At 45.4% G+C, this 27,405-nt stretch overlaps 9 protein-coding genes across 9 annotated transcripts; 3 read left to right on the plus strand and 6 right to left on the minus strand.

The window, feature by feature from the left end:
• Nucleotides 1-792: 792 nt before the first annotated feature.
• Nucleotides 793-2,345, minus strand: N7471_001857 (IQ calmodulin-binding motif protein; the record flags this gene model as incomplete). The annotated part of the gene is made up of 5 exons (XM_057274578.1): nucleotides 793-1,000; nucleotides 1,070-1,215; nucleotides 1,268-2,089; nucleotides 2,145-2,219; nucleotides 2,271-2,345. 5 exons carry the CDS (start codon nucleotides 2,343-2,345, stop codon nucleotides 793-795), a joined length of 1,326 nt encoding a protein of 441 aa, XP_057142757.1.
• Nucleotides 2,346-2,931: 586 nt separating this feature from the next.
• On the plus strand, nucleotides 2,932-3,507 carry N7471_001858 (S-(hydroxymethyl)glutathione synthase; the record flags this gene model as incomplete). The annotated part of the gene is made up of 1 exon (XM_057274579.1): nucleotides 2,932-3,507. The coding sequence occupies one exon, from the start codon at nucleotides 2,932-2,934 to the stop codon at nucleotides 3,505-3,507; it is 576 nt and encodes a 191-aa protein (XP_057142758.1).
• A 533-nt stretch (nucleotides 3,508-4,040) lies between these two features.
• On the minus strand, nucleotides 4,041-5,521 carry N7471_001859 (uncharacterized protein; the record flags this gene model as incomplete). The annotated part of the gene is made up of 3 exons (XM_057274580.1): nucleotides 4,041-4,929; nucleotides 4,981-5,392; nucleotides 5,452-5,521. The coding sequence occupies 3 exons, from the start codon at nucleotides 5,519-5,521 to the stop codon at nucleotides 4,041-4,043; spliced, it is 1,371 nt and encodes a 456-aa protein (XP_057142759.1).
• A 4,909-nt stretch (nucleotides 5,522-10,430) lies between these two features.
• On the minus strand, nucleotides 10,431-11,967 carry N7471_001860 (purple acid phosphatase family protein; the record flags this gene model as incomplete). Its single annotated transcript, XM_057274581.1, has 2 exons — nucleotides 10,431-11,767; nucleotides 11,835-11,967. The coding sequence occupies 2 exons, from the start codon at nucleotides 11,965-11,967 to the stop codon at nucleotides 10,431-10,433; spliced, it is 1,470 nt and encodes a 489-aa protein (XP_057142760.1).
• Nucleotides 11,968-12,561: 594 nt separating this feature from the next.
• N7471_001861 (glycosyltransferase family 32 protein) lies at nucleotides 12,562-13,787 on the plus strand (the record flags this gene model as incomplete). Its single annotated transcript, XM_057274582.1, has 2 exons — nucleotides 12,562-12,990; nucleotides 13,095-13,787. The coding sequence occupies 2 exons, from the start codon at nucleotides 12,562-12,564 to the stop codon at nucleotides 13,785-13,787; spliced, it is 1,122 nt and encodes a 373-aa protein (XP_057142761.1).
• Nucleotides 13,788-13,943: 156 nt separating this feature from the next.
• N7471_001862 (uncharacterized protein) lies at nucleotides 13,944-14,431 on the minus strand (the record flags this gene model as incomplete). Its single annotated transcript, XM_057274583.1, has 2 exons — nucleotides 13,944-14,286; nucleotides 14,340-14,431. The coding sequence occupies 2 exons, from the start codon at nucleotides 14,429-14,431 to the stop codon at nucleotides 13,944-13,946; spliced, it is 435 nt and encodes a 144-aa protein (XP_057142762.1).
• Nucleotides 14,432-16,860: 2,429 nt separating this feature from the next.
• On the minus strand, nucleotides 16,861-18,358 carry N7471_001863 (uncharacterized protein; the record flags this gene model as incomplete). Its single annotated transcript, XM_057274584.1, has 4 exons — nucleotides 16,861-17,403; nucleotides 17,462-17,817; nucleotides 17,891-18,155; nucleotides 18,203-18,358. The coding sequence occupies 4 exons, from the start codon at nucleotides 18,356-18,358 to the stop codon at nucleotides 16,861-16,863; spliced, it is 1,320 nt and encodes a 439-aa protein (XP_057142763.1).
• A 1,844-nt stretch (nucleotides 18,359-20,202) lies between these two features.
• N7471_001864 (uncharacterized protein) lies at nucleotides 20,203-21,127 on the minus strand (the record flags this gene model as incomplete). Its single annotated transcript, XM_057274585.1, has 2 exons — nucleotides 20,203-20,991; nucleotides 21,047-21,127. The coding sequence occupies 2 exons, from the start codon at nucleotides 21,125-21,127 to the stop codon at nucleotides 20,203-20,205; spliced, it is 870 nt and encodes a 289-aa protein (XP_057142764.1).
• A 4,311-nt stretch (nucleotides 21,128-25,438) lies between these two features.
• Nucleotides 25,439-25,957, plus strand: N7471_001865 (nuclear transport factor 2 family protein; the record flags this gene model as incomplete). Its single annotated transcript, XM_057274586.1, has 1 exon — nucleotides 25,439-25,957. One exon carries the CDS (start codon nucleotides 25,439-25,441, stop codon nucleotides 25,955-25,957), a length of 519 nt encoding a protein of 172 aa, XP_057142765.1.
• Nucleotides 25,958-27,405: the final 1,448 nt, after the last annotated feature.

The following is a 27,405-nucleotide window of genomic DNA, read 5'->3' on the forward strand; positions in this document are numbered from 1 at the left end:
AGATTATACATGTATTATTCGCCACTCAATTCAACCTGTGAATATCTCGCATTCTGTTTATATTGTAAATACCTATATGTATGGTGTACATCTTGTTGTGTACAGGACCGCAGTTCGCGTAATGCCCATCGGCGTAGTGGACTCTCGGTCCATGATGGATCCGACTCGGAAATCAACTGCGCGCGATGCAATTGGTCATTTTGTCCACGGCGATGGAGGAGCATGGCCATTGCTTTCTGTTCCAAGACGATGAGATCGGGCAGATCGTTAGCGAAGAATCACGCTGCTGTCCGGGACAGATAATGGCGTTTCCATGAGTTTTCCCCACAAGTCTGCGATGACACGATCTCCAATGGTTGTTTCTAATCACCACTTTTCACGGATTCTATCAATGTGTAAGGCTAAGTGAGTCCCATGCTCAGGAGAATGCATGAAACGTGGATCATAGGATCTTCGTTGCCCACCGGATTTTCACTTGGGCAAGGTCTGCTTCGCAAGACACATTGAAGCCTTCGTTACGACCACCTTCATCTGTGCAGGACCTTCCAATCACGATCTCGAGGATTTTGCTGCGCAATCTCGCGGTGTCTAAGTTCTGCGACTGTTTTCTCTGGTTGTACCCACATGCGACGGCCATGCAACCCAAGTGTGACAAGATTTAGACTCTACAACATACAATCCGAATTTTCCATGTTGACTGAGATTACACAACAAAAAAAATACGATAATTGGGTTATCTCGTTCGGCGCGCTAGGATATGGAGGAATAGAAATCATGTGTCCCCGCACTCATTCATTCTTGGGATTGATGAAACTTTTGCTTGGAAGTGTCGACCTTCTCATGTACAGCACGCGCCTTTCGTTTTGTTTTGGTATAACCTTCAATTCCAGCGAGCATGATGTAAGACTTGCTCATTGAAACATGGGACATATCAACGCCTTGTTGCTGTAGGACATGATGGAATGCTCTAAAATTAGCAGCTGGAGGGCGATAATGACCACTGAGCAGGTTAGCCTGCCCTTTCAAGCAATGATGGAAGTTGATGAATGAATATTTTGATTGAACTCACCTGAGTGGTGCCAGGCTTCGAAGTTGGCCGTGTTTGATCTTGATCATTCCAGCTGCTGCGATACGGGCACCTCGAAGAAAAGATGAATGCTGGAAGGCACCTGATTTCTTTATGCCAATGTACAAACGAAAAGAGGTATCTGCAACCTAAGGATGGTTTAGTCTGCATTCAACAACCACAAATCCAAACCTGACTCACGAATAGCCACGTTTCTTCTTTCTCTGAGGACTTGCCCAAAAGTCGCTTAAATGCAGCAGCGGGGCTGGCGTGTACCAGGTTTTTCATCGTGTTCGTGGCTTTGTACTCCTCATCGGTGAAATGCTTCGGATCTTGATTTGGGATTAGGTCAAAACTTTGTCTTGCAGATGTTGATATTGATGATGATGAACATGACGTTGACGGTGATGAGTCCCAGGCGGAATCTGGTTGTAGAATTGTGGAGTTCCCACTGAATTGAGGCACATCATCCTCGATCCCCACAATCCCCTGGAGACTATCTTTGAAACGTGCCGTATTTGTCCACACTGGCTCATTGTTTTTAGCCCAGCGGAAGAGCCCAGTCTCATCTACCATCACCATGTAATTCAAACGTTCTTCACGAGTGAGATAGCGGACTTGTTCTTTCTCGAGTCTTTCTCGTGAACATTGTGGAAGCTCAATGTTTTTTCCATCGCCATAGTCCAACCAATAGAAGAAGTTCTCGTTAGATGATGAATTCCGCCAATACGTGTGGTACGAGCGCAGATTGCTTCCATGTCGATGTTTGAGGTCGACCATTTCGAGAAAGTATTGAAGGTCCATCATCTTTGCCGTAGCACCCGATGCCATCTCTGTGTTATGCTCTGATCGATTCGTCGTGGAAGGTGAAACTTCCGATACACGATCGTCTCCGCCGACGCGCCTAGCGACACTAACCGCTCGTTGCCAGTTTCGACGAGCTTGGTTGAAGCCATCATTGCCGGGTGCCACGCGAGGTTCTGGAGGTCGATGGAGTTGCTGCCACTGGGCTTCTCGGAAGGCCTCCAGAGAAACAAGATTAGATTCAGTCGGTTTCGCGCAAAATACACAAACCTACCTCAACCCATCGGGTGGAAGCAGCTAAACCGAGTCCACGCAACTCTCGCCGCGTTCGATGACCGCGATAGATTCTCTAATGATGCTCAGCGGAAATCGACAACACCACCTCCCAAACAAACCGTACCTGAACCGTCCGTGCGGCTTGTTCCTTATCGATGACGTCATGCGAAAGAGTTGAAGTCTCCAGGATTTTGGTCATGGAGAATATAGATTGGAAAGGAGGAAATACAACTATCAAAGAGTCAACGAGTCAAGATGTCAATAAGTCAATAAGTCAAAAGTTTCAAATTTCCCAACTTTCAAAGGTTCAACCAAGATGCGATTTATCAAAGCCTCTTGAAGGTGGCGGAAGGTCATCTTTGTCAGCTCTAATTTCCAAAAATGGAAAAACTTCAACATCTTCAACATCCATGGATGTTTTTGATATATTCTCGACAATTATAAAAACAACATACAATATAAGAGAATTGGAGATTTAAGAAACCCCTCATGACGAATTTCCCTTTTCCCCTTAAAAAAAAAAGATCGGTATAGATCCCGAGACTAAAAATTTAGGGAAATTATTTCCCCATTCAGGATCCGAACCCCCCGAAATTGGCAATCTATGTATACCATCGTGCCCATATACTGCGGGATAACGGCCCCGGTTACCCCTCGTGAGGAGATGTGAGGGGATCTGAGTATTGATTTTGGGGCTTATATTATATATAAATGGTGGTCGACATTTGCTCTAAACTGTTCAGTAAACCTCGATTATACCCATTCATTTTACAAACCCTAATACTATGGCACCCTCTCTTCACCCTCTCATCGACAATGGCATCACACCAGGCTCTAGTAACTTCTCCGGTGGGAAGCTCCACTGTCGCTGCGCCTCCGACCAGGTCGAGATCACTCTGACTAGCAATGTTGCCCACAACCACGCCTGTGGGTGCTCCAAATGTTGGAAGCCATCCGGTTCTCTCTTCTCCATTGTTGGTGTTGTACCCCGAGACGCCGTCTCGGTGACAGCGAATGCCCCGAAGCTTGCGATTGTGGACAAAGAAGCTACCATTCAACGCAATGCCTGCAAGGACTGCGGTGTGCACCTCTTCGGGCGTATCGAGAAGGACCATCCTTTCAAGGGCCTCGATTTTGTACACGTGGAGTTGTCCGAAGAAAAGGGCTGGCAGGAACCACAATTTGCCGGTTTCGTCTCGTCCATCATTGAACAGGGTTCCCACCCCAAAGAAATGGATGAAGTGAGAGCCAAATTCAAGACCGTTGGACTGCAGACATACGACGTGTTGTCGCCGGTGTTGATGGATCTGATCTCCACTTTTACGGCTCAGAAGTCCGGTATCAGATTTGCCAATTTGTGATTTAGCAAAAGTGTTTTGCCCTTTGATTGCATGTCCTTAGGTGGATGTTGGCAGAGGTGGTTGCGGAGTTTGAATTCGAGGGGATCACGCAAAGGAGTACACTAAAATCTCAGTCGATAGTGTATATATCAGGTATAATGTTACAGTGAATACTGGCTCATTTAGTAGACTACTGTAGAAAGAGAAAGCTTAGGAGTGGTTATATTATACGTTTTATCGCTCCCTGAGGCTTGCCATTTACTCTCCTATCCTTGGAGAGATCTCCCCCTCAACCACCAAGCCTTCGCCATCATCATCCCTATTGGAATTCAAAACATGGGTTCCATCTTGACTTCAAAAACCCTAAAATCCTCGGGTCCAACCTGAATGATGCGTCTTGAACTGATCATGTTCTTCATCCCTTGATTACTCTCTTCCCGTTCTCTCATTCGACCACAACTTCCAAGTCCACTTTATTCATTTTTTTATTTGGTTTTCTCAATATAGCGACCGGTCTTTCAATTTTTCCACAGGCCATGATTGATTCGTATTTCTTAGATGCGCGCTTTCAGCTTCTCGGCCGTTTCTTGGAGCGGATACTCGTGATGCTTTGTTTTGCTACGGACGCGTTCGCCGTCCTGAGGTGTGATATACCGAGCTTCGACTGCGGGATTGTATCCCAAACCAGAAACCCTGTTAATATCCTCATCTGGAATGGGACGGCTGACCTGTCCATCGGCTCGCTTATAGATAGTTACCACCACTGCTCCCCCCAACCCGAGGTTGTGTTGCAAGGCCACATCAGTACCGGAGACCAGACGATTATTGGCCCAACCGCGAAGCTGCCAAGTGAGCTCCGCACATTGAGCCAGCCCTGTGGCCCCTAGAGGGTGACCTTTTGAGATCAGCCCGCCAGATGGGTTGACGACTAGGCCACGACCTCCATACGTGATGTCCCCCCGACGAACCATCTCGTGGGCTTTTCCTGGCTCCGAAAATCCAAGTGCATCAAGCAACAGAAGCTCGTTGGTGGAAAAACAGTCGTGAAGCTCGCAAACCTTGATATCTTTTGCTTCAACACCAGCCTCCTGCATCGCCAGCTGAGCAGCTTGGCGCGACATGTTGAACCCGACGAGGTCTATTGCGCTCCGGGAATATACCTCTGGCCCATCGGTCAACAGCTGCTGACCGGCTATGAGAATAGCCTGGCATTTTAGGTGAGGACGCGCATCTAAGAACCGTTGGGATACAATGATGGCCGCTGCTGCACCATCACTCGTTGGAGAGCACTGGAGCTTCGTCAGGGGTCCATAGATCTGTGTCTTTGGGTCCAAAATCTGATCCAGAGAGTATGCAGTTCGGAACTGGGCGTACGGGTTTCGCTGGGAGTGTTCATGCGACACCCGAGCAATTTCAGCGAAATCTTCCGCTTTGGCACCATATCTGTTTGTGTATTCAGCACAAGGTTGAGATCTAGGTCGCGGGGGGCTCTACTTGTCCATGTACTCTTGTCCCGCATTTCCAAAATACTGAGCATTTCGAGGGCTTTGGTGTTTACCGAATGTGTCCTCCATCATTTTGGTCGATGGACCCAACGGACTGGGCCGATCGTCCCATACACTCTTGATTGACCCCGGGCGCATCTGTTCGAAGCCAACAACGAGGACACAATCTGCCTGGCCTCCTTTGACCAGAGTACGTGCAAGATGAAGGCCAGTAGAACCGGTAGCACATGCGTTGTTGGTGTTGTATATCGGGATCCCCGTCATTCCTAGCTGGTACATGATCCGCTGACCAGAAGTCGTGTCGCCGTAACAATAGCAGGCTACACCTGCCTGTACATCATCGTAGGTGATATGCGCATCGATTAGAGCTTTGACTGCTGCCTCATATCCAAGTTCTGGATCTGTAAAGAAAAAGACATGGTGAGCAACATTATATAGTTGTGAAAAGGAATAATCTCACATTCACGAGTGCGACGTGGCTTAAGGAACTGGGTCATCCCCACCCCCAAAATGTAAGATTGGGATGCCATGATGAATTGAGAAGATCTTCCAAATTTGTGAAACCGCTCATTATTCACCCTCGGGGCTGCTTATAAACAAATAGTTGGTAGCCGAGCTTCCGAGGTACGTTAGATTTTCCCCTCATCGCGTTCCGAGAGGCTATAAAGCCGGCTGTATGAAATCTTCCTCTTTTTGGCATTATTATAACTATGTTTGCTATCATATAGCCTATTTAGATTGCCAAAGCTTTCCCCAGACTCCACAATCCTTCCCCCAACTACCCCAGAGCCTGAACCCACAATATAAAATACAATATATCGAACTTCACTTACGACAACAATCATATGCGATATTCACTCACGACAGCCACCGACGAAGACTTTCAGATTATCATTTCCAATGCCAAAGGTGCTGCTAGTGAGGATCAATTGTGAGAAACAACGAAATGCACTACCCGCCGAGGCTCATTAGGAAGGCCATAGCATATTTTCCTGGTTAGATGATGAGCCAAAATTACTTGTTACTAGAGCTGGCGACAAAGCGTTCTATACTGGCCAAGATTTGACAGAACAAGCTACCTCCCGTCGGGGCCCCAAGACTACGGCCCAACTCGCCGTGATGAAACAACCACCATCAAGGTTTATGGGACTGAGCTAACGCAAAGGCAAAAAGCCCGTTATCGCTGCTATGGATATATTTGCTCTTAGTAGAGGGTTTGAGATCTGCCTGAATTAGTAGGTAAAACACCGAACCAACCGAGTTTGTTCCTCTATCCCATAGGGGAGGGCCGACTAAGGGCGAGGTCGGATTAGGGTCTTATATTTTTATATGGGAGAATAAAAGCGGGTTTACCCCTAGTGGAGTTAATTTTTACACCCTTAGTCGATCTAGTAGTTAGCGTCGGATCATACTTGGACTTTTACGAGTTATATTCCTATCGAGACTTCGGCAGGACTATTTTGGGTCGGAACCTTCGACCCAACCCAGACCTAACCCGGACATAGTGACTAGGGCGCCAGAAAACCCAGTTTAGGCCCAGTTTGACCCAGTTTTTACATGAAAAGGGGACTTGGCGGTCATAAACCTACAAAATCAGCAGAATTATACACATAATTAGCGTGTTTACATAGTTTTTAACCCAATTTGGGGCCCTAGACCCATTACTAGGTCGTGCGGAAGACTAGTCTTAGCGTTTATAAAGATGCTAACTTAGTAGAATAGGATACTATTATTTACGATTGTTCTAGCTTTTTAATTGAATAACTTTATTTCTTCGCTTAATCCCTACCCCATGGGGGAGGGGGAAGTCACCGTGACTTGGATTAGGGTTTTGCATTTTTGTATAGGAGAAAAAGAGTGGGCCTACGGCCACTCGCTTTAATTTTCAGACCTCCACTCGTTTTTATAGTTAGCGTCGGATTATACTTGGATTTTTAGGAGTTATATTTTTAGTAGTGAATTTTATATAGTTCTAGCTAGTCCTAAAGGAATTCTAATTACTCCCAAAGACTCCCAAAGACTCCCATGGGAGGCATTGACCACCCCTAAATTTCCCATGGGACTAATGGGCATGGTCTATGGGACTTGAAAATTTTAGTCCCGTGGGAAATGCCAAGCCTAATACTAAGTATATCACTTCCACTGATGTCCTACCCACTGGTGCGAACCTTCGCCGTCAATGATGAGACAATATTTCCGCTTGCTTGGGGGAGGGAATCATAGCGATATCGTTGGATAGGAACCCCAAATCTCCGTATGAGACCCCACCCACATAATGACAGGGGTTTGCGAGCTCTGCAACTTATTCGTCCATGGCCCAATCCCAACATCATAATAACGGTCAAAGATAGCGGGTGCTTGGTTATCATAGAAAAGTTCAAACCCGAGTGCAGTGTGTTTCGCGCTGAATTGAGCAGCTTTTGAAGAATCTGCGTTTGCTCTGAATTTGTCGCCATCCACTTGGATATAGTTGTTTTCGCTAATCGAAGTCGCCTGTAATGTGAAGGTCCCCTCGCTGACAACCTCAGCATTCAATGTCGTGATGGCACTATGATTTCGGAGCGTGAGATAACTGTCACGAAGCATAAAACCGACCCTCCAGGCGTCAGTGAGGGTAATGCGTTTTCCTTGGAAGAAATCGGATTTGACTTCATGGTCACCGTGAGGCGAGAGAGAGGTGTTTTTGTTGGACTATGTCGGTCATCCCATTGATGCCTTTGTCTAGCCATCTCATTGATGCCTCCATTTGTTTGCAGACTGAACCTGTCTTTCTTTGTTTGGCAGGGTATAAATCCCCTGCTTCAGACAGATTGAATAGATCATGATTCTTCCTCTCTCTCTCTCCCCATAGTTAGTAGCCTCAACAGTTTTCCATGTTTGTTTTCACAACGAATGAAACCCAGTAGTTCAACAAATAATATACTAGAGATTCACAGCAAGTGGATTGGGTTCTGAGGAATAAATCTGAGACTTTAGGATCAGATAGATTACCCCAAGACACGGCCTTATTTATGTCATATTTGGTACTTCTGTCGCCCTAGTCATGATCCCATCGATGTAAGATAGCGGAACAGTTGACGTATCTAGAGCTTAATGCAATAATGAGACCAAGAATTTCATGTCATAACGTATCGCTTGTCAGTCAAGGTGGGATGAGAATTGCGAGATCCACACGGTACGTCAGTCTATCCGCTTCCGCCCAGTTCTATATTGAAGGGCATAGGCCGTGATTTTCAAAGCACATTTAAACAGCATAGCAGTCTTGTAGAGAAAGTGGAGAGGAAACCAGGGTGGAAAGTCTGATAATGCCGCCCGAACCTCAAAGTTGAAATCATTCTAGATTTGGTGACAATTGATCTGCCGTCACAAAGCACAAAAAAGCAGTAAAAAAGCAGTAAAAATGGAGACTCGTCGCTAGAGCAGTCCGACGCTACATGAGGGCCGGCCTTGATAATACTCATTAACTTTAATGCTGTAAAATCTCATGGTTACATACTGGTGACCTTGTTTCGGTACATGAATTAGATCGTGGGAAGTTTTTCCTTCTCGTCCCAGCGTCTGACTTGCCTACTATAGAAGTCTTTTTTGCTAAGCTAAAAGCAGAATCAGTGAATGTCACTGTTCCGGAGAATGTTTCCTTGCTTGTTTCCTTGAGCAGAACTTCAATTTACTACACATGTATCACAATCTAGAGCTGACATTCCAGCCAAAAAGAATCTCGAGGGTGATGTGTGATTAGCGGGAAAATTATCCAGACTTTGCTAGCAATGCTGATGGCAAAAGGTCCCACGAACTGTCGCGATGGCGTTTCTAGACTAACCCATTAACCCATTTCATCAGTTGGAATGAGTTAAGCTAGTCTCGGCCGTTATTCAGATGATGAGCTGTGGATGCTTTTGGTGATAAACCGCCCTTGAAGGATTGTCGTTCCCGGCCTAGTCAGCTATCTTGACTACATCTCTTTACTTCATTACTTCCACTATCCCATAGCCTCCAAGAGAGCGTGATTTACATATACACATATTTGTGCTGAAATAATGATCAACTACAAATGTAGGGAAGAATCAGAGGAAGAGAGAGATCGATGATCTCTCTAAACTGGCCAGCATGACGCCTATATAGAGGCATCATGAAAGAGCACGTCTAACAAAGGACCAAAGAACTGCTACAGTACTGCTGTAACAGGTGCAATGTCCTACAAAAGGTCAAATTCTTGTCCTTGAAAAAGTAGATGCGCCATTAGACGATTGAGAAAGTGTGCCTGTGCCTATGGGCTGCTATCTGCTTCTTGTGCTGCTGCTCTGACTGCATTATCAAATTCTCAACCCATAGGAAGATGTTCCAAAAGATAGAATCACTCTACTAGGTTGAAATGAGACTGATAGCGAGGCAAACTGAACTTCTAAGGCATATAAGAAGTTTCGCAAACTTGCCAGCTTGTGTCATCGAAGCGACCTCCTTTGAAGCATTTTTCCTTCTACGCGGAATCCGACAGGATACCAGGCTTGGGAAGAGGAATGGCTTGGACGAAGGCTTCCGTATGAGATTAGCGGTTATTTGCATTGCTGTCAACTACTCCAGGAGAGCCTTTCTGAGTAATAGCATCTTGTTTGGTATGGTCGAACTTATAGAGTTCGTATATCATATCGATCCTCTCTTCGATGAGTAGCTGGGCGATCGTTCCCCGGAGACTTAATATTTGATTGAAAAGTTGTTGTATTAGCTGTTCCCAGAAATACACCTCTCTGTCATTCCATACGGCAGGCTGATGAGCGAAGCTATCAATATTCAGAGCGAGCCTGTCACCCTAGAAGTCTGCCAGGGTCAAGAAGAAGTTTATCTAATTGCCAAGACGATCGAACACAGCAAGAAGCAGATCATGGAGAATTCGCATGTTCAGGCCGTAAGTCACTATGACTAAAGAATATTCGGTTGGAAGTACACAACGCCCTCCTGGGTCAGGTCTATAGACTGTGCATTGGTGCTTCACTAGCTTCATGTCGTATTCAGTGAACAAGGGACCGTGTTTCGCTTATTAACCATTGAACTATCCCGAGGTCACCCACACAGTTTATTAATCAAGCTGAATCCCGTTCAGTCTCAACAGGTGGTGAATGGTGAATAGCACCCCCAAGAATGTTGGCTCCACAGCTTAATTAGGCTCTCAATCATGGCTTTAATCAAGGTCATGTACTTCACAATCATTCAATTCCCTAGGCGCACTTCTTACACCCAGCGCTCAAATCTTGATCTTGCTCCAGTACAATTCAACGATTTTGCCCACTTCAACTAAGAAGTGTAGGAACGATAAAAGATTTAGAAATTCATTGGTTCGAAGCGCTATCATTCAAATGTGGCTATATTGAACAGTGCTGTACTGAAATACATTCAAAAAGTCAATTCAAAGTACTATATCCATCACAGCACGCAGCCCCAGGTTTACTGACTGACAAATGGAATGGAATGACTTCTGTACAATGTGCTAGAGTCCAGAACGTCGCCGTTTGATGAGCGAATGAAATCAATCTGGAGGTGCTTATCATCCAGAAACTTCAGCGTGCTGTAGCTGTACTCCTCGGCGTAAGCAAACTTGGTGTAAGAAGGCTTATGACGAATAGGAATCAGGCCCTCAATGTTACCAGCACCACCACAAATAATATACATAGGGGCTTTGGGGTTATGCATGCCGCGTGGATCAGCTTTCCCTTTGAAAACAGGCAGCAATCTCTGTGAGTTGTGCACATGTCCAAATACGGCTAAATCGACACAATACTTATAAAACAGTTCTTCGAATGCATCTTGGCACGCTTTACAACGATGCATAGATTCGGTGCTATACCACGGACGATGACCAGCCACAATGACCCATGGGGTCACTCTCCTGTCCACGCTGGACAAATCGGTCTCCAGAAACTTTAGCTGCTCACCGTTGGTGCCAAATGGTCCACTTTCCAGATTCGCATCTGGGGCTTTAGGGAAATCGGTTTCTGTGTTGATCATTACCACGTGTGCCATGCCATATTCAAAAGAATACCAAAAAGGTGGCCTCGCGAAGCTGCGCGCTTTGTCAGACTGGGTCTGAGCGAACTTGTTCGATGAAGACGAAGTGAATGGATGCGGCATGATTTTTTCAAAGTGGTGCTTGAAATCAGTGAAGTTCTCCTGGCCCTCAGGGCACAGTTTAAGGAGACGCCGAATCTGACTGCAGTCCGCTTCATGGTTACCTGGGCTGACCATGTAGATCTTACGTCCAGTTATTGGCGCAAGTTGTTCATAAAATCTTTCTAAAATCGACTGGTAGGCCTCTTCACCCTTTTGCACACTTGGCAGCTTAAGGTACCAGTCGTCTGCGTATGCGAAGTCGCCCGGGTGGATGACGACTTCGTAGTCCTGTAGTGTTTTGGCAAGACGGCCAATAGTGCTGTGGTTCAATTCGGGCTGGACGTAGGGGATTACGTCGCTTCTCGAGACTGCGAACCCATTTTTGCCGTAAACGCCCAAGTCTGACACGACATTCATGTTGAAGGGGGTCTTGTCTCCGGGAATCCGCGGACTAAGCAAAGGTTCTACGCTCGAGTTCGCCGAGATGATTTTGTAGTAGTACACGGTCGCTGGGCCCAAGTTGTTTAGCACTACCATATTAGACCAGGTGCGGGAGGTGCTGTAGGTGACCGAAGAGGACGAGCATGAGCGAGAGCTCAAGTTGTCCGCTAAGGTACCATATGCCACACAGCTCTCGCTTAATGCTTCATATGTATTCCATCCAATTGCGACAGCTTTACAAAGGCTTTTGTCAGTGGATTGGTTCTAAACCACATTCATTTGATGGCTGCTACTTCTTACCATTTTTTCCATTGACCGCCAAGCGCACCTGGAATGGTGTTGTCAAGTCCTCCGGAATGGGAGGATAACTGATACTGGCAAAAACCGGTGCCGCCAATATTAAGGAATTCCTGAAAATAGCAGCTCGGACCATTATCGGAAAGTTCTTGAATCTCCTCAAACGTTCAATATTTTAACCAAATGAACACGGTGGAATATTCAAATGATTGAGCTTTGAGCTTTTATCAGTTCGACAGTACGTTGGCGAAAATGGCCTGATGACGATGATACGAGTATGACCTCACGGCTGCAGGTTGAGCGTAGATTCCACGTGGGTCAACTGGTTACAATATTAACCTCGTTCTCGTTTGAACGATAGTTCTCGAATACTTTGGTTCCCAAGGGTTCGCGACTAGCCGGATTTGGTAAGTACCCCACTCATTGTGCTTGGGTGACATAAGACCGTATGACCGTATGACCCGATCAGAGCCATTTTCCGGAAACGGGAAACATGGGTATTTCGTCAACCATTGCGTGGTCAGAGCCAAGCAAAGCTTAGCCCTATTCTTATTCCTTGCATAGATAGAAATTTTCAATTTTGACTTCATGCCTCTAGACTACACGGGATCTTTCAATTTTTTTTGTTGATGCAAGCTGAACTTACCAATAATCTGTCAGACTCTATAAAGTTGATGAGATAGCGCACAAGATAACACCTGAGTCCCTAAGGCATGCCATTCCAACCACAATGATAAGCTTCTGGCGACATCTTCACCACTGGGATTTTGGAGCTTCCAATGCCAACAACGACACAATGTATGATGAAGAGAATCTTGGTCGGAATTCTGGATTATTGCAATACCCGCGACGGAGTTTCCGACTGGTACGAAGGCCGAAAAGGGCTACGGTGCTTATCCTTGTGATAGACCTGATGGTCGTCTGGCTGCTACTCCAGATCTTCCAGCCTCTTATCATTCTGCTACGGAGAAATGAAGAGCTGTTCGGGTCTCGAGTAGCCCTGCACACCAACTATACGCCAGATGATCGGCATCAAACGAACTCATCGTGGGAGATACCGCAAATCCTACACCAAACCACCGCCAACGAAACGATACCAGACAAGTGGATTGAGTCGCAGAAGAGCTGCAAAGAAGCATATTCAGATTTTGAGTACAAGGTAAGCATTATCCGTACGTCGTAGAAGGGGCCATCAGTCTACAAAGGCTAAGCTTCGAATGGAGGAAACTGGCTACTTTTGGACTTCGCTAATTGATTTTCTAGCTATGGACCGATGAGTTGGCTCGACAATTCTTTTCCGTTGAATACCCCTGGTTCGTGGATATCTGGGATGCCTACGCCTTCCCAATCCAGCGTGCAGATGCTATACGCTATTTTGTTCTGTATCATTTTGGTGGTGTCTACCTCGACATGGACACCTGGTGCAACCGGAGCTTTCCCATTCACCAAATTGAAGCCGACACATCGAAGTACGCCTTGTTCAAGTCAACAGCGCCGACAGGTGTGACCAACGACTTCATGATCACCTCTGCCCGGCATCCAATCTATGCCGCGGCAATTGCCAAACTACCTATCTTTCATGCGATAACTCGCTTATGGGCTCGATGGGAGCCCCACTGCGCCATTATGATATCCGCCGGGCCCATGTTTCTCACTCTCGTGATAAAGAATTACTTGCTTGAGCAGCCTTCGCTACCCTCGCCGACTGTGGGGGTCATCAATGCAACGGAGTTAGCGCCGTTCACCACCGATCTAGAGAGCAGCACTTGGCATCGATCAGACACACGTGTGTTCATGTGGATTGGACATAGGCCATGGACTTGGTTCTTCATGGGAGCGATTGGATTGGCTGTTGGCTTGTATGTCTTCCACCGTGTATTGACGATTATTCTTGGTCGTGTGCTTCGTAAGGTCGAGTCCGGCCCCTGCAACCCAAAGCTGGCCAAGGCATCATGACACAGATGGAATGAGAGGTATCAACTCTTAGTGAGTATAGTGACTGAAGAGTCTAGCCTATTATGGATATCTTGTATAAGATTCGTCGATTCAGCTACACGGTCGTTTGAAACATTATTTTCATATGAATGCAGGTACTCCAAACCACGATCGGTATTATTGCAGTGGTTCACTCGCCTCGATTTCTCTGACATCGACAGCGAGATCCCCTAGTATACCTTCAAACGGAGGGGTAGTCAATTCAAGGACGTAATGCTCGTTGTCAACATTAACAAGATAACACTCATTTCCAATGCGTTTCCAAGGTCCATTCCAGTATAGGGAAGCGATCAAACTCTTTCCATCGCGGCGGAGATCAATCATTCCCTCGATGCCTTGCCCAAGCGTTGCACTTCCGCAGACCGATAGCACGGCACTTTTGCCATGAGGGATTGAGATCTGATTGACATCTTCGGGGGAGATGAGCTTGACAGTTTCGCCCTTCTCGTAGGGTTGGCCACTAGTGATGCCCTTAGCCAAGAACCAAAGAATTACTAGAGTTCATGCTCATACTGGGCGCAAATCAGGTTCCTCAGGGAAATGGTGCCTTCGGTTAGGTTGTTGTTTATGGACAGAGAAAGATGTTGTGTAGTGTGACAACTCATTGATTTCGTTTGGGAGGAGGATGGAGCGCTCGGTTGAATTGACTACCTTGTTAAATTCATATAGTTCGGTGTGGTGGAATGATAGACTAGACTCTTCAGTCACTCGATGTAAAGAAGCTCCCTATCCCAACTTAAACTATTGATGGTGGGTGACAACGCCTGGCGAATCAATCGGGAGACGCGTAAGTCATCTCAATTCGGATAACGCGCAGGTGGCGGATCAAACCCTATTTATCCATAGCAGTGGAAGCCACCTGAGGCAAACTGAGGCCGACGCATGCCGCAACGCCAGGCAACTGCGTTTCCTAACCAAAAAGGGCTCTCCCACGATTTCCATTTTGCTGGTAGTAATGTGATGAGCTCTTATACGAAGAGAACTAGACTGAAATACTCCGCGGAATGCCCATTATATCTAGGACGATTGTAAGCCAGCCAACAGGTGACCTGTTCTAGGCCCTAAACGTAGCCAAATATGTGGCACGTCTTTTCCGATATCCCTACACTACGCGGGTCTTTTCAAAATGTACACTCTGACACTGAGCAATTTATCATAAGTGGAGATCTATTTGAGCAGGTACTTACAATGTATACAGATTTCCTTACTCTTACTGACACTACTAGAACTTTATCTCAGAAAGACCTACCGTTCTTCAAATTACATCCTCCATACGGAGTATCATAGATATAGATTCAGACAATGAATAGATCAAGATAAAATGTACTTAAGAAAAAAGCGAGAAACTGATAAGTGGAGATATCTATAGCCCTATCCTATAGGAGGCGGCCGACCGAGCCTAAGTCGGGATTATAATACATTCTTTACCGGTATTTGGTAGATCTGGTTGGTTAGACGAACGCCCTACACCCCTAGGTCTAGAGATTTAGTTAAAGCTGGGTTAGGTATTATAATATATACTCGAGTCTGATAAAACTTTATAGAGGTATATTTAAGTTATAGACGTGTATACTTTCTAAAAAAATATAAACTTATAACCTAGCTCTAGCGTTAGGAATAGATAACTTAAAATTAACGTCTAATATATAATAGCTTAAATATAATTATTAGTTTACAATATAGAGTTATCTAAATTATCTCTAAAGTTTTTAAGGCTATTAATATTGAAGCTCTGTAGGAGATATACAATCCGCAATGATGGGCTCATATTTCTTGTTTTGATCGCCTCATCTATAAGCGACTCAACGTTAAATCACCGAAAAGCGCCTACAATTTTATCCCGAGAAGTTAGATTTTCCCCCTAGCCTCGCTTTAGTGTTATTAAGCTATAGGTCTGTCCGTCTAGACTACGGAGAGCGAGGTCACGGTCGGGTGTGCGGGCGCTCGACCCGTCAACCCGTTAAAGCTTGGCTATATGTTGTCAACGCTCAATTTTCGAACTTGTGCCTATAAAGATACTTTTTTTTTTGTTTTCTTTTTTAAACTTCTTTTCTTTGATGACTATAAGTTCAATATTCTATTTGTCCGATTTCCGAGGCGTTTAACGAAAGGGAAGAGGTGTCTAATTGAGATATAAATGTCCTTAATAAACGTTCATATTCGGCCCTTAACGTTGTGAGGCTTAATCAGTTTCCCTAACCGACTCGTTAATCACTATCCCTACTATCAAATTGACTACCAACCGCCCGCTAAAAATAAAAACAAATTCTATTCAAAAGTTGACTACATGAATCGGCCGTTGTAGTGATTGTAAAACCTAGTCTATAGCCACCTACGTGTGCATAGTCTATAAGAGATATAAAGCCCTAATCGAAACGTTAATACCCAGATCTTTACCTTCTCCTGCGGAAAAATTAATACCCCGAACAGCTCGCCAAACCAGGAAATTGAAGGGAATCAGCAGCCCAGTAAATTGCCAATCCTTAGCGAGAAAGACAAATCACCGGAAACTTCTAACCATATCCCATTAGTAAGTGAAACGATTAGGCTTCAAATGCTTTAGCTGATCATTACAGCTCTCCCCCTCGCAACAGGAAGCAGAAACAAGACATACCTTAGCGACTAAGCCCTTTCAACCCATAATATATATATACATAGGGTACAAGTATAGAGACGACATATTAGGGTTCGAATCCAGATTGCCTAATTACAATAGTAATCGATTTTAATTGTTCCTATTATTGCCAGAGTAAACCTAAAAGGGGGCGCAGCTGACCAGACAGGGGCGCGGGCCCCGCCTCATTGAGTGCCAGTACTCTCCGTCGCGCATTTCATCTAGATTTCCCGTCAAGGTCTAAACTGATAGCGTTGTACCGCTTCGGCGGCTTATGGCGACCTCCTATTATCTAAATGTTGATAGTCAATACTAACAATAATGTGACCTAGATGAAAGTTTGTTAAATTTTGCTATGGCATAAATACTCTTTCAATTCATAACTCGAGAAGCATCTAAATCGGCGATCTCTCCATCTGATCATTCATCACGAAGATATTCGAGTTGTTTCCAGACCTCCTTATGTAGTGAGCCACGAATGCAGTACCCACCTCCGTCTCGGTCCTTTATTGCGATGATGAGATCATGATAACAAAAACCAACGGCGTTAAAGATATCTATCATAGATGGGTACATCTGCACATGACAAGGCTTGCTTTCGGTACCGAAGGAAATGTCATACCATTCTTGCGATAAAGAGGATACCTGGATATTGGGGGAATTTGGGTAGAAGTTTGCTGGGTAGAGTGGTTGCCAGCTCCCCATTGTTTCATACCACTTGCGGAAAAGCTCCAAGGTTCTCGGGCAGCGCGCGGCATTAACAGCCTGGCGGATGTGGATAGCCAACTTGATGAGCTGGTCATCCTGGTGGCCATGCATGTCCATTTCCCGGGAAAGAGGCATAGGGATGGATACCGGCCAGAAGCCATTGTGTAATGAGGCCGGTCGTGCAAGGCCTTTGTTGAAGTTCAACATGAAGCCTATTGGTATTCGGGATATGTCCGGAAATGAGGCCATGGCAGCCTGTCCGTAATCTCAATCAGTTTCCGGCAATATATTATGATAGGTTCACATTCGTTACCTGTGCTATAATCGCCATAAGCAGATCATTTCTGGTCAAAAATAGATCTCGCTGCTTGGCGAGATTATTGAGCCGGTCAATAACACTGGGAGGTATATGCATATTTCGGAGTAATCGCTCGCTGGGAGACCAGGCCTTAATCAGCCACTGAGCAAGACCAGTAAAAATCAATCCCATCCATCCCGTTGCCCAATGCCGGAATGTCAGTTGATACACCTGCTCGGAGAGCTGGTTTGGAGTTTCGCATCCTTCTATAGATGTTTGGAACACGAGTTGAGACGGCCGCTTTTCGTCAATGGGCTGAATTGTCTCACCACGCACAAGTGAAGCATATGCGGAGACAATTCGATGGAAACCTTTCATTTTGTCGTATAAGCGGATCAGGCACCTGGACATACAAAAGATATATATTGGAATGTGGAAAATTACCTGTTCCATCGCAAAATGCATGTTGTAAAATGAATTGCATAAGACACCCATCCTGAAACTGTAAAACTTGGACCCGGAGAATTGGAGGTAACAGGTACGATTTGAACGACGGTAAATCAAACAGTTCATCTACCAGCTTTTGCTCTGGCTCTCCAATCTCTTCCCAGGCCAAGTGATTGAGAGGAAAATATTCGGCCAACGGAGATTCTATCTTCTTTAACTGCCAAAATCCTGCTGTATCGTCCGTTGAAAATGACCCGGTACGCTATTAGGGAATTAGCACCGTTACCGGGGCATAAGAAAATCACATACCATAAAGTTCAGTCTTCCTCGGAGGATCGGCCAGGTTCGCAAGAGTTCATGAAAGGCGTGTTCGAGGTGGGATGAGTCTAATCTTGCACGGAAGATGAGTTGGTATGTCGACTGCAGGAATCGGGGCCCAGCAGTGTCGGCGTGATGGAAACGCATGTTGAGCAGTTGACACAATGCTTTGCCCATAACCCCGTGTTCAAAGCCTCACTAAAAGAAAATCCAACCGTAGACCGCTTGTCAAACTAAGTGGCGACTGCACAATGTTCCCATGAACAAAGTCGAGAGGGAGCAAACAGGGTGACGGAATAGGAAGGAAGTGATAAAAATTGGAAATGGAAGTAATTGAAAAGGAGAGAAAATTAGAAGAAAATGAGTAAAGTAAGCGAAGTAAGCGAGTAGAGAGAGATGGAGAGAGAAGAAGAGGAAGAGAGTTATAATGTTTAATGAGATACTAATCTCACGAAGGCAGAACCTATTTAGGATCTTCTTACTCTCTCATATCTGTCAGGTCCCGTGCTCGGATCTATGACCTCCCAGGGGCTGAAAGCCACCGAAAACTGCACCCGACTAGGGCAATTACTGGCATATGCCACAAGGGCCCACGACCATTGAACCTAGCAATCAGCCTATTCGTGCATCCCATATGCGCCAAAAACCAATGAGGTTTCTTCAGCTCAGCCTTGAAAAAGGCTGCTGTGCTGATAATTCCGGAATTGGGTCATTTCTCCTTTTTGGATGTAAGGGATGGGCTGGACCGTTAGCCTATTCGTGGCTCTCAGCCCCGGTCCATCACACGCCAGGCTTGCAGACGGTGGGTATGCAGCAAAACTTCTCGTCCTGTACCATGTCATCAGTCGCCGTGGTCTAGTTTGATGTAAGGGAGTATCGATGATCGACCTGTAAAAGCATGAAAGGAGCGATAATGCGATGTTTGGAAACTGTCCCATAAAAGCAAATGCACGCGATATATACTATTGACGAGACCATCAAGTATCTTTCGTGGGCGAGTGTTGGCGAGGTCTACCTCGCACCTACCCCATTCCGGTTTCAGAATTATTGCAAACTAGTCGTATCGTAGATTCCATTTCGAGCCCTCGGGCCGAGCCGGGCCACCACGTATAATTGCCGAAGCGTGAATCTATTACATTGGGAAAAAAGACCGCTTAGTCATTTCTATTTATGCAGGACCGACACGGAAATGCGAAACAGGAAAAGAAGGCAACATAGTCTGTACGACACCTTATCTTCATTATCTCTGCAAGAAACTTGGCGGTACACAAGTATAACAGAACAGACCAACATGTAATGATCATTGGAAAGTTGCAAAGAAACGGCTTTGAATAGATACAGACCAACTTTCTGGGTATTTCACCTACACCGGCATTCTTACTGTCACCGCTCAATGTAGAATGGCCTAGATTATGAGACCCCTACTTGATATGAAGACATTAGGTTGACATGATAATAGCTGTAAGGGGGGTTTCGAACATGAGAAAACTGTTAGCAAAATTATATTGGGATTAGTCTGGTTACACGGTGGGGATTCCTTGCAGAATCCGTAAAAAATACCCTAATAAGTAGACTTCGGCAGAACTCATTTTGGGTTCCGCCCTCTATAACCTAACCCAACCTATTTGAACCCATTTCTATATAAAATATATGTTTTAGCGTTTATAAAGATACCAACCTAGTAGAATAGGATACTATTATTTATAATTGTTTTAGTTTATGAATTAAATAACTTTATTTCTTCGATTAATCCCTTTAAAATTATAGTTTATGTAAAGCGGAGCTTGCGGTGCATAGGGGGCCCACATTGAGCCCTAGGAGAGTTTCGAGCCTCAATTGACGACTAGTCTGGGGGGTTTTAATTATGATTGTGATGTTGAAAAAGAGTGAAGTCGTTCTGCGTTCAGGGTAGCTCCTAGCTTCGATAAATCGGGGCCTTCCCTAAGGTATTTATCACGTGACTTGTTTATTTCAACATGAACCAAAGCCTCTTATTCGCTCCTTGAGTTCTTTCCCGTAAATCCTGACTTCTGGGGGGTTCTGAATGACCCTGGAAGAACATTCGTCGAACAGGTTTCCGCAAGACCTGGAAGCACAGCGGGCCCGCCACCCGAAACACCCAGAACACTGAGGTGACTGAATGCAACTTCGAGAAGCCCTTCCCGGCCTTTAGCATGGTCGGCCAAATAAGCAAGCTTTTTCACTGAGTCGACTTTGAGGTAAATGCATCCATTATTCGGGTGATTTATCCCAAATGGGCTTCTCATTCTGGAGTCGTCACTGGTTTCGGAAACAGAATTTGCCTCGGACAGAGATTCATCATCCGCGTACATCCTGTCCATCAGCCCTTTGGAACCACCATTCCATCGGAGAAGACGGAATCGTGGCTGCAGCTGGAAGAAGAGATGCAAAGCTACTCCCGTAGACCCTGGGGGTAGGTAGGCTCCTATCACCACCACCTCAGACGTTGCAGTATCTGTGCCAGTAATAAGTACTAGATGAGGAGCTGCGCTTTCTACCAAAGCACTATTCACGTTTGTCATTATTGCGCCGTCTGTTCCCTGTGACGGTTCAAATGAGTCCTCCAGAGCAATTCGGTTGTCCTCTTCCCTAGAGCCCCCGAGGGTTGAAACTGTAGGATGAGGGATAAATAACGATATAGCGCTAAGAACGCGGTCTGGTACATTCCTCGGCACTTGGGATGGGGTTATAGCCTCGGAGGTCAAGGGGGGTTGAAAAATAGCCGCCCACATCTGATAGAACCGCAGGTACAGATTCGGCTGCGAAAGGTCAGTTACAGCACCTGGATTTGAATTGCGAAAGACTGATACCCACCAGCAGGTACATTATTGGAAGAAATTGATCAAATCCAATGTCATCCCGTCTCTGGTCACCACCCAGTGCATTTGGGTGCATCGTTCGGGAGTCCCGATGCTTCTGAAGATTCTTTTGACCTTGGCCTGATGATAGAAATCGTCACCATCGAGTCGCCAAAAAGATTCGATCTCTTCTAAGACGCCTAGGAGATCGGCGCCCTGGGCAACCAGCATCGAAATAGCGCGTTGAAAGGCCTCCCAGTCAACTCTTCCACCGGTCGGATCTTGTGGAAAGGGGTGAAAGGCGAAAAAATAGAAGCTCCTCCATAATAGTTGAATGATGGATTTGGAGCTCGCAAGGTTTGGATGTATATTCTCAACATGGCCCCGTAAACTCTCCTCACTCCAGTCTGGATATATTGTTAGCAGAAATCCATTTAGTTCAGCGGCCAAACAGCGCTTACATCGCTGCTTTGTGGAATGATCCTCTTGAGCTTGAGTTTGGAATACCCTCTCCAAATCCCTGATCTCCGTCTTCCTCCTGCTGAATGCTTTCAATAAGTGTTTGAGAACAGTACCTAGAGCCAATTCTTCAATTAGAGTAAACGATTTCCATTTATTTGAGCGATGAGAGCATCCTAGAGTTTTGCCTCACCTTGAGTGGTATTGTCAAGATACCGGTTCACTTCTCCTCCTCTGGTCGGTCTGAACCACATATTGTAAGGCGTTCCCCAGGGCGTCAAACATAGCAACCTTTGCTCTCGATTTCCTTTTGCATTTGTTTCTTTTTGAGGGGAAGCGATGACTATGCTTTGCAAGGTATGAAAAATGGGTACGCAGCGCGTTTGGAGGTGGCGTGTTTTGTATGTGGATGGGTGGGGAAGAAAAGCGTGGCCGGCCCCTGGCGCCAAATCTTCTTGACGAAACGTGATTATCCAGCCGCCCTCGTGTTATCCCCAAGGTCTACGGGGTTATTATTCAGCAAGTGTTTAGCCTGAGGCCTCAATCGATGCTTGACGCATCACTTGCTGACATAACGTACTCGGTAAACGAGCTGCGCATGGTAAACGAGCTGCGCAGCCCAAAACACATGGTAAAAGTGATAAATTACAACTTGATATCTCAACAATGGTGGTGTATAACCACCTCTGCTTAAAGCATACTATATTTTAGGTAATATCTAGCCATATAAATTCACGGTGCCCGGAGATTGACCGACTACATTTTCTGCTGCTATTCTTTACTTTGTTTAACTGTTCCCTTGGCCGAGGCCTGCCTCACCTTCTTACAATCTGTGAATCTGTTTTTTGCAGACACAAAATGCCTCTGAGTACTACCGCGACCATGATTCGGATGCTTCTCGTCATTCTTTTCCTTACCATCACCTGGCTTAGACTTCAGCAAAACCCACTCTAACCCGAACCCAACCCAACCCAAACCAACCCAAAATGGGTTTTAGTAGACTTCCGCAAAGCCTAACTTTGGGCCCAAGGTCCGGGTACGATGGTGTATAGCGCTCAATAAGCAGCGTGATAGCTGTCCATGGCCTTGACTTTATGGATGCAGATGAAAAGTGCTTAAACTCTTCGTGGCAGCAACCGCCCAACACACAGCAACCGTCCAACACGCAGCCCACTGAAGGATGGCTGAAAGCCTTCTTTCAAGACTTGTCTTTCCGAGACAGCCCCTGGGGAGTACGGTTGTTTCTTTACGAGATCTTCTTTTCATGGTAAAAAAAAGGACAGTGAAATAGTAGGCAATCCCAAAGACCCTAGCGACCACGCTATATCCAATAACTGCTCTAGTAGGAGCAATTGAGGTGTCGATTCCGGTGAGGCGGAAGCCAAGCCCACCATTGATAATACCGAGAACGATCATAGAGCGACCAAACCATTGGTGAAAATAACCAAATAACCCCTTCTTTCCGGATTTGGGTTTTAGGCTTCTAAGCCCTGTAAGTATACCGTAAGTAAGTCTTGGCATTGGGGTGGGGGTCTGTTTGGGCCGATCATATAGTCCACCCCACGATAGATACTTTACCATTTCAACACGGACTTTTGTTTCCGTCTTAGAGCACGGTACTTATAAATCCCTTATTTCCCCCTATAGTATTTATTTCTCACATTGATTCTGATCACTTCCTTATTCTCTTAAATTCTTCTATACGTTTTGCGGTTAGTCTATCCGTGACCCACATTCTTGGCAGTATTTCAGTAGGGTAATAAATAAGGCGTAAAAATTACTGTCGTATTTCGCCTCAGCCGCTAGATACGGGAATCTTGTTCCAGAAATGCCGTTCAATTGACTGCCCCGAAGAATTTCCATATAACATTCTTCTATTTCCACACCTCTTGTCCTGGAGTAATTGGGCACCCCTCTGAAAAGAAGTGGTGGGCTCTTTGCTGTCCACGTAGGCTAGCTCCGATTTGGATGAGAAATGTGGTGCAGTCCTTTGGCAATATATCAATTCAGCATGCCAGAGATTCAACGATGTTCTGAAAATGGAGCAAACCCACTGTCTGCGCCTGGAACTAATAGGACTGGAGGAGATCGAAGGGGAAGGATTCAGTTCAACGAGCATTCTCTATCTCCCTTGCTACACAGGTCTGACTATTGATGAGATTTGATAAAGATATTATAGAGTAAACTCTAGTGGGCATGTATTTCGATTACCTAAACTAAGCAACAACATTCCGATGAATCCCAAGAGCCCTAGAACTATGACCTGTCGTTAGCGCCAGAAATTACAAGTCTGTCCTAAGAGCAGTATACACATTCAATCGGGATACTTCCCACCGAAAGAAGTATGTTACAGGTTCAATTTCAAGCACCGCGTCTAAGACTTTGACTCAACCTGAGGTTCAGTCAATACAGGAGCACTGTCACACGCCGTTAAAGAACGAATTCCAATTTCAAGCAACATAGCCCGTGTCCTTAACCACTACCACCACCACTACTTCCGTGGCTACGAGCTAGTTGTCCCATGAGCAACTGAAATCTACCAAAGGTGTCAGCTTCTACTGTTCAGATTTGTAGCAGGAATGGTATGATCTATATGCGTACAGATCCATGGGCTATTCAGCTTCCTATGGAATCTAATTCCTTAGGATCAGTATACTGACGAAGATGGGATTCCGAAAATCGGTTGGAACAGCGGAATAGCAATTCCCAATACCTTTCCCTGGCAGCCTGTCCGATAAGATCCCCATTTTCCCGAGATAACTAATCAGGGAGCTTGATGTTACCATTATGGTTCCCATAGAATATTGGTCACTCATTTGTGTCGTCTACCTCAATGAACCCTGGCATTGGCCAGGGCGGCTTACAGGGCATTAAGTTTGCCGGCGCAGGACCTGACTGAAGTCGCGGTCCCACTAGATGGACCCAGATGAATGTAACCAGGGTACATTCCATCTAAAAGGTGTGGTGACACTGTGAGGTATTATCTGATTGGCATCATTCCATACGCTCCGTATACACTCTTTATACCCCTTTCCACTAGTTCTTTCTCGGGTCTTCCGTAGTATTGTTCGGAACATGGAGGCCAAGCATTCCTTAATATTGTTGTAGTGAAAAGCTTAGAACGCGAGCTGTTTCCAGACTTTTAGACACCATATAGGACGTCAAATGTGAGCCGTTTGGCAAAGTCCTGTGTAGTATGTCGTGTTGAAGTGTCCCGTCGGCAATGTTGCCAGCCAGCGCTGTGTGTTAGGCGGGTTTATTCGGGCGGAGGGAGGGTTCCCAATGTGATACGGTCATCAGGCAGGGGTGATAGGCCAGTTTTATAAATCACTCGCCTCCCGAAGAATGGGCAACTTGCTATATGGTTCTGCAGCAGAAGGCGAGTAACTTCTTGCTGCAAGGTTTCACTTAGAGGGCCCAATTCTGTGTAGCGCAATGTCTCCGTGAGGGAGGGAGGATTATATCCCTTCGTCCACAAGGTGAATACTCCACATACAGCGCTGCATGACAGTAGCGTAGTCTCGATGGTCAATCGATTGTGTCACTCAGCAGCCTTGTTATATGGGATCCCTGTACCATAATTATGGATGGTCGGTACCACCTTACGGAATGAGTAGCATTTAGGAATATTTGTCAGCGCCACGATTCTATGTGATTGACTGGGCCGAACATCCGCCATTGCTGTGGAATTTTTACATCGTGACAAGGGAAATAACTAAATCGGCGATTGGTATAGCCTAGGATTCCATATGCCTAAGGGCATCACATGATTATATGAGGGATTCCTTGATAGCGCGAACTGACAAAATGTTGCTACAGATATCTCGACCATAAACGTATATAAAGGGCCGTGATGTCTGCTTGACTCGAATTTTCGATATATCCCAACATCTCGTGCAAAAGAAACTGCATTCAAATTCTATTACCTTATTTTGCGAATCAATTCAGGATGCATATTCTTTGTTTCATGCTCATTGCGCTTCCTTTGGCCTTGGGTTCAGGGGCGCAAAGTCCATTTGACCAACCTTGTTCTGGAACAGACCTCAAATACGGCCATGGTACTTCATCCTGTTTGCAAAAGCCATATTGCCCAGGTCGCGAAGCTTCCGAGAGCCTCCAAAGCCTCTTATTCACGCAATTTACGCAAACGTTGTATGTCGAGAAGAATATCACCAAAGCCTTCGAAGTTTACGTCTCTTCCAACATCATCGAACATGATCCCGAGGATACACAGGACCGTGACGCTATTGTTGCGAGATTATCTCAGATTATTCCGTTTGCAAGTGTCACCATCTTGCGATCAAATTTTGGCAATAACACCGGTCTGATTCACTTGAAAGTGGACGAGAATCCAGAGCCTCTCGCTCTGGCGGATATTTATCGTATGGACGGGACCTGTATTGTTGAACATTGGGATATCTCCCAGGCCAGGCCATCGAATTCGACAAACCCGATTGCCATGTTTTGATGGGTTGATTTTCTTTGTGGGTGATGATCCGGATCCGCTCGTTCTTCCGGATATCCATCGTATGGATGGGTCTTTTGCTGTTGAGCATTGGGGTATTTGCTAGGCAAGGCCATCAAATTCGACAACCCCGATTATTATATAGTGATTGATTGGTTCTTTCCTTTTTATGGAAAATGTCTATTCGCACAACCTGTGGCGTCAGAAGTGTATTTTAGTCCTTATAGTCGGCTTGATTACCCGATTTATCGTGGCACAGCTAGTTATAGTAGTCTTGTTTTAAGATACCTGACCTGGAGCCGACCATTAGGAGCGCGAGGTCGACTGCCGGAGTTGTTATTTTGGGTAGAAATCTCAGTTGTAGACAGTGAATCGAGCGTCAGACCTCGGCCTGTTTGATCTCGTGCGTCGTGATTCGCACATTCAATGCCTCTCCGGCGGACGTAGGCCAACTTAATCCCAGGTAAAAAAGTTTTTAGTCCGCCAGCCAACTTTCAACAGCTTTTTTTCTTCTTTCCCTTGCGTAAAGGGCTTTCATATAATACACAATTTAGAGAGATCCTAAAACCGGCTATGATTATATTCATGCCATAATTGTGTTTAGTGGGCTGAGTAAAATAAAAAAATGAATCCGTAATTAATTCCATCGGGATACAAGCGGGGCAGAAATTCAATAGCGCAATATTCAGATCCACCTCCAACCGTTTGCGGATCGGAGATGGGGCTCCCGATTATTGATCGACGGAGAGATTAATTGCTATGTTGCTCACACCTGGTAACTTACTCGCATGGCTTCTATCAGCCGATGAAGCCCCAGAGTTATGAGGACAGCTACGAACAAATGGGAAGCCTAACGACCAAATATCACGACATAGTCACAATCAAAAACGATATGACAAGGCGCCAAGTTCATGCATTGGGCCATCTGCTTTTCCTTGGAGGAATGACCTATTGCCGGGAATCGCACAAAACTGGAATGAACCGTCTCTGGACGAGACTTTCTTTGATTTTGATCAAAATTTGCCAGATATGCCTATTTCGTTTGACATACTTTAAATAAGTCAAAATATTGGTTTAGGGACATACATCATGCCATTCAAATTCTACTATTCTGTGTTAATTCTACCCTATCATGTTTTGAAATTTATCCATATATGCACTACAGAATCTCTCCATAGGCATATATATTCGGCTTGTTTCAAGGGTGTGCAAGGAGTGGCCGAGTGGCCTCATACAAGTTTCTGGGAAGAAGCAAAGACTGTAACAAACAAGAAATTTGCTTTATTTGTATCGGGTTTGCAGCTTCGAATACCAAGCCTTAAAAGGTTCATTCAGACAAACAGACTCATTAGTCAAAAGAAAAAATCTTTAGGGTTTTAGGGTTTTAGGGTTTTAGGGTTTTAGGGTTTTAGGGTTTAGGGTTTAGGGTTTAGGGGGTTTAGGGTTTAGGG

The sequence above is a fragment of the Penicillium samsonianum genome (genome assembly GCF_028829775.1).
Source record: "Penicillium samsonianum strain IBT 33392 chromosome Unknown utg000001l_segment0_segment0, whole genome shotgun sequence".
Classification (NCBI taxonomy): Eukaryota; Fungi; Ascomycota; class Eurotiomycetes; order Eurotiales; family Aspergillaceae; genus Penicillium; species Penicillium samsonianum.